The sequence below is a fragment of the Bison bison genome, unplaced genomic scaffold, assembly GCF_000754665.1.
Source record: "Bison bison bison isolate TAMUID 2011002044 unplaced genomic scaffold, Bison_UMD1.0 scf7180017864189, whole genome shotgun sequence".
NCBI classification, from domain to species: domain Eukaryota; kingdom Metazoa; phylum Chordata; class Mammalia; order Artiodactyla; family Bovidae; genus Bison; species Bison bison.
The window spans coordinates 2,611,170-2,623,747 of record NW_011494761.1 but is presented as its reverse complement, the minus strand read 5'-3'; the positions used below and the strand labels follow the sequence as shown (position 1 = coordinate 2,623,747).

General features: G+C 39.2%; 1 protein-coding gene across 1 annotated transcript in view; it reads right to left on the bottom strand.

Moving 5' to 3' along the window:
- FBXL17 (F-box and leucine-rich repeat protein 17) overlaps positions 1–12,578 on the bottom strand; it is a gene marked incomplete at its 5' end in the record, with an annotated part of 389,687 nt that overhangs the window by 373,928 nt on the left and 3,181 nt on the right. The window contains one exon of the mRNA XM_010843793.1: positions 2,544–2,666. Within this exon, the coding sequence (XP_010842095.1) occupies positions 2,544–2,666 (123 nt within the window). The remainder of the gene's footprint in view (positions 1–2,543; positions 2,667–12,578) is intronic.

Sequence of the window (12,578 nt, the reverse complement as noted above, 5' to 3'; positions counted from 1 at the left end):
ACTTCATGGGAAATAGATGGGGAAATAGTGTCAGACTTTATTTTTTGGGGCTCCAAAATCACTGCAGATGGTGATTTCAGCCATGAAATTAAAAGACACTTACTCTTTGGAAGGAAAGGTATGACCAACCTAGACATCAGTGTTCTTGCCTGGAGAATCCCAGGGACAGTGGAGCCTGATGGGCTGCCGTCTATGGGGTCGCACAGAGCTGGACACAACTGAAGTGACTTAGCAGCAGCAGCAGCAGACAACATATTGAAAAGCAGAGACATCACTTTGCCAACAAAGGTCCGTCTAGTCAAGGCTATGGTTTTTCCAGTGGTCACGTATGGATATTGAGAGTTGTACAGTGAAGAAAGCTGAGTGCCAAAGAATTGATGCTTTTGAACTGTGGTGTTGGAGAAGACTCTTGAGAGTCCCCTGGACTGCAAGGAGATCCAACCAGTCCATCCTAAAGGAGATCAGTCCTGGGTGTTCATTGCAAGGACTGATGCTGAAGCTGAAACTCCAAAACTCTGGCCACCTGATGCAAAGAGTTGACTCATTGGAAAAGACCCTGATGCTGGGAGGGATTGAGGGCAGGAGAAGGGGACGACAGAGGAGGAGATGGCTGGATGGCATCACCGACTAGATGGACGTGAGTCGAGTGAACTCTGGGAGTTGGTGATGGACAGGGAGGCCTGGCGTGCTGCAATTCATGGGGTCGCAAAGAGTCGGACACGACTGAGCGACTGAACTGAACTGAACCAAAGTATATAAATTTCAATTGCTTTCCTACTTCTATCAGAATACATTACATATAGTTAAATCCATAGCTTATACTATATATCATCTTGGATATTAGGACACCAAAGACTATATATAAAGGCCATTAAAAAAAAAAACAACTTATCTCAGAAGACTCAGAGCTAAATATAAGTAATCTTAAAATTCATCTAGTGAAAAACTCACAGGACCATCTTGATATTTTAAACAATTTTTAAAAACCAACCTGTACACATTCCCTGACCAATCATACTTCCAAAAAGAAAAAAAAAAAAAACACCAAGAGTTACCATTATTGAAGTGTTTTAAGTAAAAATAATGAGAGAAAATACATATGATTAAAGTTAGAAAGGAAGAAGAAAAGAATCAGGGCATGTTGAGGAGTACAAGGTGTAAGAACAAAGGCTGAAACCACTTTGTTTCTACTTGTTGGAAACAGTGTGCCTCTTTCTCTATTTTCTTTTCTTTTTTTTTAAACCTCCAAACCTAACTACCAGCAGAGGAGAAAAGCTAATAGTCTGAGCTTATAACAAATAGCTGGGATATTCAAGACTAAGGAAGTTAAAACTCCATGGATTACTTCACATTACTGCTCTCTACACTCTCAGCCACAACTAACCAAGTATTCACCATGCCCCCTGGATACAAACTTGATGAACTCAGGCAGGTAAACACTGTATAACTGTCTTAACCCTTACCAATAAGGCAGGCAAACAAAAAGGAAACTTAAAAACAAATGCTCAGGAAGTTATTTTTTTTACAGTGCATGTGTTATAAACAGACACATATGCTACCAGTGGTATGCTGGAGTTGGCTTGTGCCAAATCAGAGAGTCTGGAATATGTATCACTTTCCACATCAGTGATAGCATCACATTCTGTGACATCACACTTTTAGCTTGAAATTGGTCGTGGGGAGAGTATCAGGGCTTCTTCTTTGTTCATTTGTTTTTGGAGGCCAGCTGTTAAAGCACTCACCAGCACATCACTACTAACAAGATCATGGGAGGTTTTGAGCAGGTTTAATACTCTAATAAAACCCTATTTTTAGTGGATATTTTATGTTTCCAAAGCCAAGTACTGACAACCAAGGAAGAATTTAACAAGTCCAACCAACTGTCTGAAATAAGGCAATATAAAGTACTTTCTTTCTTAAATGACACCACCATATAAACATAATGGGCAGCTGGGCAATGGGGAGGATTGGAAAACTCATCCAAGTGAAAATTAAAACAAAGTAAGTTACCTTATTCCATTTTGCTTCCATTTCTTCACACAAAATAACATTATAAGAATACTATTATCAAAAGTATATTATTATATTAATAGAGATAATGATAGTATCAACTCATAAGGCTGTTGATCAAATGAATACACATAAAACTCACAGAACAGTACCTACATGGCAAGTCAGCAGCACTATTTAAGTGTTTGCCATGGCTGTCTACTAATTCTCTCTCCAAAAAATGAAAAGTTTAGTAACTTTTTCAAATGTAGTAGAAAAAAATAGTAATACGGTGGGGGAAACAAAGAGGACTACAACAAAAAGGATTCAGAAGCAACCCCAAATTGCCAATCCAAACTAAAAGATATATCCATCACAGAAACCTAGCTTCAACTTGAATTTGAAAAAAAAAATTACTAAAGCACAGAATTATACATTTCAGTCATTTGAACTATCCTGAAAAACTACAGTGTGAAAGAAGTAATTTCTAAGAAGAAAAAAGATATTTTTTGAGTAGGTCAAATTGAGTGTTTTTGTAGAATCAGAATCCATACCTGCTGACGACTGCTAAGATCCAGCTGCTTCCAAAACTGGAAATCTAAACAAAGGTCACGCCAGTACTTGCAAACCAATGATGCAGAAAGGCAACGTTCATCCAGAGATAAATTGGAAAATATCTGTGAATAAAAAAGGAACCACATAATATGTGTTAAACATTTTAAAGGCAATAAAAGTTTTTACCAGTTAGAAAAAATTAATCTTTTTTAAAAAATGTATCCCTTGTATCAAGGACTGATCACAGCAAGGGAGCTGCTCTGCTATATAAGAAACCCCAAGCACACTGTCTGAACAGCTGAGCGCCAGGTTCCCCACAGAAACATGGGTGAGGGGTGGTCATCCTTCCAGCCATGAAAAATTAACGTTTTAAAACAGAAAACCATTTTAGTACAAGTGACCATTACTAAAAGAGTCACTATTATGGGCTGTCCTAAAGAGGAAGTATGATATGGGAGTAGCTAAGGTGAGAACCGAGAAAGGAAAAAAAGAACACTCAATCTACTAAAATCATGAATACAAAGAGATATTATTGCCAACCTTACAAAAAAAGAAAGAATTATAGGGGAGTATTATGAACAATTGTATGCCAACAAATTAGATAATCTAAACGAAACAAACTTGTAGATATATACAAACTACACAAAACTGATTCAAGAAGAAATAGAAAATTTCAATAGACCTATAATAAGAGAAAATGTTGAATCAGTAATCAAAAACTTCCAACAAAGAAAGGCCAAGGACCAGAGGGCCCTAATAGTGATACATTTAAAGAACAAATAGAAATCCTTCTTAAATGATTCCCAAAACTGAAGTATAATGGAACTCTTGCTAACTCTATGAGGTTAGCATTACTCTGACACTAAAGTCAAAGACATCGCAAGAAAACTATACACCAATGTCTCTTATGAATTTAAATGCAAAAAATCCTTAAAAAGCCTACTTAGCCCTTGAACAATGTAGGGATTGGGATGCTGACCCTTCATGCAGTTGAAACCCAAGTGTAACTTCATAGTCGGCCCTCCCTATGTGCAATTCATCACCCACAGATTGAACCAACCAAGGACCACGTACTATCATAGTGTTTACTATCGAAAAGAAGCCTGAGTGTAAAAAGACCTGCATAGTTCAAACCCATGCTATTCAAGAGTCAACCGTATCACCAAAGTGAATCAAGCAGCGTATTAAAAGGGTCATATACCACGGTCCAGTGGTATTTATCCCAAGAAAGGAAAAATGGTTCAACAGGCAAAAATGAATCCATTTAACACACCACATTAATAAAATAAAGGTTTAGAAAACTCAACCATTTCAATTAATGTAGAAAAAGCATTTGACAAAATGCAATACCCTCTCTTGGCAAAAATACTCAGGAAACTAGGAATGAAGGGAACTTCCTTAATGTGATAGACAGCATGTGTAAAAATTCTGCCATTATTATTACATTTAATAGTGAAAGACTGAATATTTTCCCCTGAGATGAGGAACAAGACAAAGATTTCTGCTGTCTCCACTTCTACGCAACACCGTACTAGAGATTCTGGCCTGGGCAATTACATAAGGAAAAGAATTAAAGGGCATTCGGATCAGAAAACTAAAATGTTCTATAGTTACAATTATCATGATTTTATATAGAAAAATCATACACAAAAAAATTTAGAGCTAAGAAACAAATATTTCTATACACTATCAATGAACAACTCAGAAATAAAATAAGGAAGGACTTCCCTGGTGGTGCAGTGGGTAAGAATCCACCTTCCAATGCAGGAGACACGGGTTTGAACCCTGACCCAGGAGGATTCCACATACTGAAAAGTAACTAAGCCCGTGCACCGCAACTACTCAACACTCAATCTAGAGCCTGTGCTCTGCAAGAGAAGCCTCCACTCACTGCAACCAGAGACAGCCTATACAATCATAAATAAATAAATACAATTGTAAAAAGGAAAGCACTGCTATTTTTAATAGCATCAGAAAATGCTTTTTTACAGTTTCCATGTCTTTATATTGAAACTTTCCATTCTTTGGGTCAATGTTATAATCTCTTATAATTTGAATAATGTTTCCTTCCATTCTTTAACATGTTTATTATAGTCTGAAGTTTTTATCTCCTAAGTCTAATATCTGTGCTTACTCAATTTCTATTAACTGTTTTGTTTCCTCTCAGTACAGGTCACTTTTTCTCTGTCTCTTTATATGTCTCATAATTTTTCATTCAAAACCAGACATTTTAGGTAACATTTGTAGCAACTCAGGAATTTGATTATCTGAAATGTTTCAACTTTAATCTCCCTGGCCTTAAATGGTAGGATCTGAAGTTTGAATGTTTGTTTGCATGTCTCTGCTCAACTTTTAATTCTTATTCATATTTCTTTAGTGTGGCTTCCCTGTGTCTAAATTTGGGCCAAAAAAAAATGCTCAAATACCTCGAGCCTGCTCTTCAATCTGTGCATGGGTTGGGAAGAGCATATTCAAGGCTTATTCTCAAGGTTGCTTTGGCCTGCTTTCTGCTAGATACTCTCAAGTCTCCCCAGGACATGTGCATAGTTTGAGTAAACCAAGGATATGTGAACAGCTTATTATCCCTTTATGGGTCTCTCATTTCCAAGATCCGCTGGTTAAATTCCTAGCTGATCCCCACCTCATCCCAACTGGCACCACAATATCAAACCTGAAAATATGTGGGTTTTAACCATTTTCTTCCTACAAAGTTCATCACGTTTAGCTGACAGATACAGGTTGTTATTCATTGCCGCTAATTGAGTTGGTGATGGCATCACCGACTCAATGGACATGAGTTTGAGTGAACTCCAAGAGTTGGTGATGGACAGAGGCCTTGCATGCTGCAATTTATGGGGTCACAAAGAGTCGGACACAACTGAGCAACTGAACTGAACTGAGGGTAACTAAGTTACCCTCTTAAGACACCAAAACAGCTAGTTGTTGCTATTCAGCCACTAAGTCGTGCCTGACTCTTTGTGACCCAATGGACTGCAGCACACCAGGCTTCCCTGTCCTTCACTATCTCCTGGGGTTTGCTCTAATTCATGTGTATTGAGTCGGTGATGCCATCCAACCATCTCATCCTCTGTCATCCCCTTCTCCTCCCGCCTTCAGTCTTTCCCAGCATCAAGGTCTTTTCCAATGAGTCAGTTCTTCACATCAGGTGGCCAAAGTATCCGAGCTGGAGCCTCAGCATCAGTCCCTCCAGTGAATATTCAGGACTGATTTCCTTTAGGATTGACTGGTTTGATCTACTGCTGTTAGAGGTCTCAATTCAAGAGTGGTATGCTAAGTCGCTTCAGTCGTGTCCGACTCTGTGCAACCCCATAGATGGCAGCCCACCAGGCTCCCCCGTCCCTGGGATTCTCCAGGCAAGAACACTGGAGTGGGTTGCCATCTCCTTCTCCAATGCATGAAAAGTGAAAGTGAAGTCACCCAGTCATGTCCAACTCTTCGCGACCCCATGGACTGCAGCCTATCAGGCTCCTCTGTCCATAGCATTTTCCAGGCAAGAGTACTGGAGTGGCTAGACTTCCACTATTCTTACCTGAAGCTCTAGTAGTTTTCCTAAGAATAAATACATATCAATTTGTTGTCTGCCTTTGGTCAATTCCCAAAGCCCAAATAGTTCAGGGCAATTTTTCCCAGTTATTTCCATATATATGTATATGGGTATTGGTATGTGTGTATATACATATATGACATATGTGTGTCTGTGTATATATACATATACATGCCCTGTTTGCAGAGAGGATTCACCAAAGTTTTCATGCAGCCAAAGTCAGAGGTTCCTCTCTGGTGGATTTTTTTATGCTTGTCCTCCACATTTCATAGACAAGAAAATTAAGATTTCGAGAAATCAGATCATTTGTTGAAGGTTAAAGGACTACATGATTTTAAAGGGCTAATTTGTCCCTTAGCAAACAGAAGCTGTGTGGCACATTCTGGAACCAAGAAACGCCTTGTTTAAAATATGTGTGACTTTGGATAGCACCTTCTTTGGACCTTAATTTGTTCTTTTGCGAAAGTAAGATGATTGTCACAACAGATAATTGACTAAATCTAGGTAGATTTTATTCAGGTGAAAGGAAATTCAATGAGTGAGTGAAGGGAAGATAACACCAGTACCAGCAAAGATGAATTTAAAAAAAGCAAAATCGAAGCTGAAACACCAGTGCATATTTAATAGATCTCTGCGTATGGTTTGTTGTAGGCAACCTATAAAATTGCCCTCACTGACCCCACCTCCTGGTAGTTACACCTGTGTAAGCCTCTCCTCATAAGTATAAGCGGGGTTAATTGACTCACTTTTAATGAAAAGAGTATGGCAGAAGAGATTGGGTTAAGAAAACCACGGCTTCTTATTTTGGGTGTTCTTGACTCTGCTGTTGCATGTGATTAGCCCTTTGGAGAAGTCTGAAATGGCATGGCAAGGAACTTCAACATCTGTCCAACAGCCAAGCAAGACCTGAGGCCTGCCAACAACCACGTGTGTAAGCCTGGGTGAAAACTCTTAAGCCCCAGCTGAGCAGCCCCAGTGACACCTTGATCATAGCTTCATAAGAGACCTTGGATCAGAGGGACCCAGCAAAGCCATGAAAAGATTCCCACAGAAAACATGAAATAATAAATGTTTGTGGTCTTAAACTGCCAAACTTGTTAAACAGAAATAATTAACTAACATATGCTTTAATATACCAGCTTTTCTTAACAGCCATTAAAATGCTATCTCGCCCATTCCCTAACTCCTCAGAAAATAACGACTCTGCCCCATGGTGTTTTTCTTAATTCATTTAACAAACATCTGTGCACATGTACCTGGGCTTCTATGGGAGACACTAAGGTAGGAGATTTGCTCACTGATCTCAAAATTATATATTCAAAGACATGTCTGAATTATCTTTGGATAAGCTGATATTGAAGAGAAAGAGCATTTCAAAGGTTGCTTTGAAGAAAAAGAACATAAAGGACTGACCTGGACCAACATTTTTGTTAAATAAGAAAGAGGAAAAAATGACAGTGGAAAAACTGAAATGGCACTTGGATCAAGCCAGGAAGCTGCTTACGTTAACACAGTCCTATTAAGAACGGCTTGAGTATGACAGAAGTCCACACCAAGAAGGTATTCTAAGGCTGCAAAAGATAGAGGCATGGGTCATCTTATATTTGCTGCTCACTGTCCTAAAATACAGGGGAAAATGAGTTACTCTTTTAATCCAGGTCATCTAGCCCTGCCTCCTGAAAAACCTGTATGCAGATCAAGAAGAACAGTTAGAACTGGACATGGAACAATGGACTGGTTCCAAATTGGGAAAGGTGTACATCAAGGCTGTATACTGTCAGCCTGCTTATTTAACTTATATGCAGAGTACATCATGCAAAATGCCGACTGGATGAAGCACAAGCTGGAATCAAGATTGCCAGGAGAAATAACAACCTCAGATATGCATATGACACCATTCTTATGGCAGAAAGCAAAGAGGAACTAAAGAGCCTCTTGATGAAAGTGAAAGAGGAGAGTGAAAAGGCTGGTTTAAAACTCAACATTCAAAAAACTAAGATCATGGCATCCAGTCCCATGACTTCATGGCAAATAGATGGGCAAACAGTGAGAGACTTTATTTTTGGGGGCTCCAAAATCACTGCAGATGGTGACTGCAGCCATCAAATTCAAAGATGCTTGTTCCTTGGAAGAAAAGATATGACAAACGGCACATTAAAAAGCAGAGACATTACTTTGCTGACAAAAGTCCATCTAGTCAAAGCTATGGTTTTTCCAGTAGTCATGTATGGATGTGAGAGTTGGACTATAAAGAAAGCTGAGTGCCGAAGAATTGATGCTTTTGAACTGTGGTGTTGGAGAAGACTCTTGAGAGTCCCTTGGACTGCAAGGAGATCCAACCAGTCCATCCTAAAGGAAATCAGTCCTGGGTGTTCATTGGAAGGACTGAAGCTGAAGCTCCAGGACTCTGGCCACCTAAGGTGAAGAGCTGACTCATTAGAAAAGACTCTAATGCTGGGAAAGATTGAGGGCAGGAGAAAGGGACGACAGAGGATGAGATGGCTGGATGGCATCACTGACTCGACGGACAGGAGTCTGAGCATGCTCCGGGAGATAATGAAGGACAGGGAAGCCTGGCATGGTGCAGTCCATGTCCACAAGGAGTCCGACATGACTGAGCGACTGAACAACAACAAGCCCTGGAGAACAGAAGAGGAAGCAAAGGACAAGCAGCTGCCTTTTACAATATGACTTGGAAGTTGTATACATTGCTTCTACTCCCACCCTATTACCTAATACTTAGTCACAGCCACCCCTATCCATGAGAGGTTAAGAAACAGGCTCTGGTTAGGTGGCCATGTGCCTAGCTAGAACACGGTAGGTTCTGTTACCAACAACAATATAGAGGGAACGATATCAGGAAACAGAGATGATTTCTAGTCAAGACCTGGGTTGAAAACGCTTAATATTCCTAGATCTTTAAGGGGCGGATCTGAACAACGCAACTGAACTATTAATTACCAGAAAATGTACAAGTCATATTACTGATACAATCTGAACTAACCACTACCAGGCCAATACCCAAGTACTGTCAAGCCTTGAAGATTCTACTTTTGACTAAAGCATGGCTATAAGTCATCAAAAGATACTTCAGACTAAAGAAACTTCCAGAGACCGTACTGTTGCTTAACATTTGGGCATACATATCCCACAGACCTTTAAAAATCAACCATGCCGACACCTATATTTGGCCATTTCTTAATGAAGAGATCTTACCTGCTATCAGACATTACTACAAGATGGAGATAAGGTTTATAAGCAAGCAGGTTGCATGCAAGTTATAGAAAGAAAAGAAGTAAATCTGTGTAGCAATTTCATATTGACTATCTTCTCTGTATCAGTTCAACTTTTCTGGTCTTTTCAATTTTTTCCTATGAACATCATATACTGCCTCTTTCTTAAATAGTCTGCTTACAACAACTTGCCAAAAGCCTGAAAGAAACATTTACTAACTAGTCTGTTGAATAAAGCACCACTTAGAAAAACAGAGACACAGAATATATTTCTTGTATTTTTCCTTTTTTTTTAACCTGCACGTGCAGCTTGCAGGGATCTGAGTTCCCTGACCAGGGAGTGAACCCAGGCCTGGCAGTGAAAGCGTGGAGTCCTAACCACTGACCTCCAGGGAATTCCCTTTCTGGTATTTTTCTAACCATACAGCCAAAGGGAAGTCATAGATTCTAAAACTACTTCCTAATCTATAATCAAAATAATTTCCATAGTTTAACCTTTAAAATTTAAAGCACAGCAAGCCAATAAAACCCCAACTATAACTACACAGAGTGTCAGTCTATGGTCAAGTATTCACACAAGAATAAGTTTTATTCTAAAGCAAGTCACCAAATTCAATAAAACATGACTCCTTTTTGAGTATTCGGGGAGGAGACACTATGAAACGATGTGTCCTCTGACACACCTCCAGGACTCTCTGAGCACTTCCTTGTGTTCCAGCTCAAAACAGTCTAAGCTCATCTTGTGTCTTCCTTGTCCCAACTCTGGAATCAGTCATTTCTCCAAGAACACTGATTCCTTTTCGCAGAGAATGGTATTTAGAAGCTAAGATACGGACACTAAGCATACTCCCTGTCTTGGGCACTGCTGCTCAGAGATCCTCTCAGGGCAGAGGAAGGCACTGCATCCATGAATGCATACATGCAGCCCATCTCCCGACACGTTCCTAGCTTCTCCCCCGACACGGGTGTCCTTACACATGCAGCCCATCTCCTGACACGCTCCTAGCTTCTCCCCCGACACGGGTGTCCTTACCATGCCACCTGGGCTCCAAACTGGCCAAGACTTGGGCAAGATTCTCTATTTCTAATTGAAGTATGGTTGATTCACAATATTATGTTAGCTTCAGGTGTACAACATAGTGATTTAATATATTTACAGATTATACTCCATTTGAAGTCATACAAAATAATGGCTGTATTTCCCTGTGCTGGACACTATGTGCTTATTGCTTCAAGACTCTTGATAAGCATAAAATAGGATATTTAACCAAAGGAAAATAACTTTTTAAGAAAGTATTATTTTAATAGTAAATGCTTCCATATTTGCCTTCATGTATCTTCCCTCACATTCCCTATCATTTATAGAACCTGATATCTTAAGCTGATAAAGAACAGCTCAAGGTTAACTCCCTTGAACAGCTACTCATTACAAGGCACAAAAATTTACAGACTTCCCAAAATGAGAAGAAAACAAGTCTCACCTTTTGGTAATCTGATTTAATTAAGTTATCCAAGATTTCTAGGCATTCTCCAGCCAAAAGATATCTTGAACCTGACTTCCTAAGGACACTTCATTTCAGCACTGGCTAAGATCATCCCTGGAACTCCAGAGACGTACCTTCTAGAATTTATGTGGTACTGGAACCTAGGTCAAAGCATTCACGAAAAACTACATTAACTTAGTTCCTCTTACCCACTACTAATCTACATTCAAAGCTTTAAAAAGTTGTATTACTCATTTTCTTTGACTCCCATTTTCATTGCTTTTTTCATATCTGAAAAAAAAAACAGATCAAATACATAAGCTTACCTCCGAAACACATTTCTCTTATAAAACTCTTCCTTGATCTCTAAAGCAACCTGTTGGTAATAAAGCTATAAAAATACAGATTTAATTAACTACTGACACACTGTCAGAGACGCATTCATGGTAAAGTGGTTTTCTAATGGTGGTGATGGATTTTGGATCTCTCACCAGGTTGGCTTGGAAAAGAAATAGTCTGCTGACAGAGACCAAGGTATCTAAATATATAGCACACAAAGCCTCTGAAATTTAAATATAGATTCAAAATACCCAGTTACTCAAATAGCAACTACTTAAAAATATTCCACTGCTGTCATTTGATAAAATTGTTATAGTGATTCTACTATATAAAAACCTAATTCTGATATCAGTAGGCAAGATTGCTTAAAGTTTTAAAGGCAACAGTTACCAAAGACTGAGGCTACCTTATCTGATCTAAAACAATATATTAACCAGTTCAAGATCAAACGTAATGGGCTTAATTAAGTGTTCAATACCTAAGAAAATTATATCCCCATAGTTGAACGTTGAAGGGCCATTCCCTGCTTCTCAAATTTTTTGTATTTAAAACAATTCAACCCCAAAGACCCAATTATAAAATTAGCCTCTGACTCATAATGGTTAGAAGTTGACTGGTGTTAAGTTTCCACCTGCCTTCCAATTAAGGAATTTCTTTCATAAAATCTCTGAGAGAAGGTTAATCAAGCCCTTTTACCCCGTATGTTGAAAAGACCTCACGACCTGGAAACACTGAGCTGAGTTCTAGCCCAGGGCCTGCCATTCACTATCTGAAATGCCCCGGGGTAAGCCATTTCACTGCTCTAGGCCTGCTTCTTTTCACGCATAGCGTAGGGAGTGATCAAATGACCTCAAAGGTCTCTTCCTGAAGTTACATAATTACAAGTGCCAGTGAAGCTCACCACGTAAAGAATTCATTTTTACACAGCTCCCAGGAGGAGAAGGGGGAGACAGAGGATGAGATGATTGGATGGCATCACCGACTCCAAGGACATGAGTTTGAGTAAACTTCGGGAGGTGGTGATGGACAGGGAGGCCTGGCGTGCTGCAGTCCGTGGGGTCACAGAGAGCTGGACACGACTGAGCTACTGAACTGAACTGAATCACACTATATTGAAATAAATACAGTGTTGCATAATACTATGGGATACTACACAACTAAAAAGAATGAAGGAAATCATACACTAACAACAAAAAACCTCCAGTTCATACAGTTAATAAAAAAATTGAAGAACATGTACATTTTTATGCCATTTGTGGAAAAGGCTATGAAGTTTTACATAGGCCTTTCTACAATGAAGAAAATATTCTGGATATGCAGAGTCCAATACGGTAGCTACCAGCCACACATGACTACTGATCTCTGAAATACAGTTATTGTGACTGAGAAGCTGAATTTTAAATTTTACTTAAT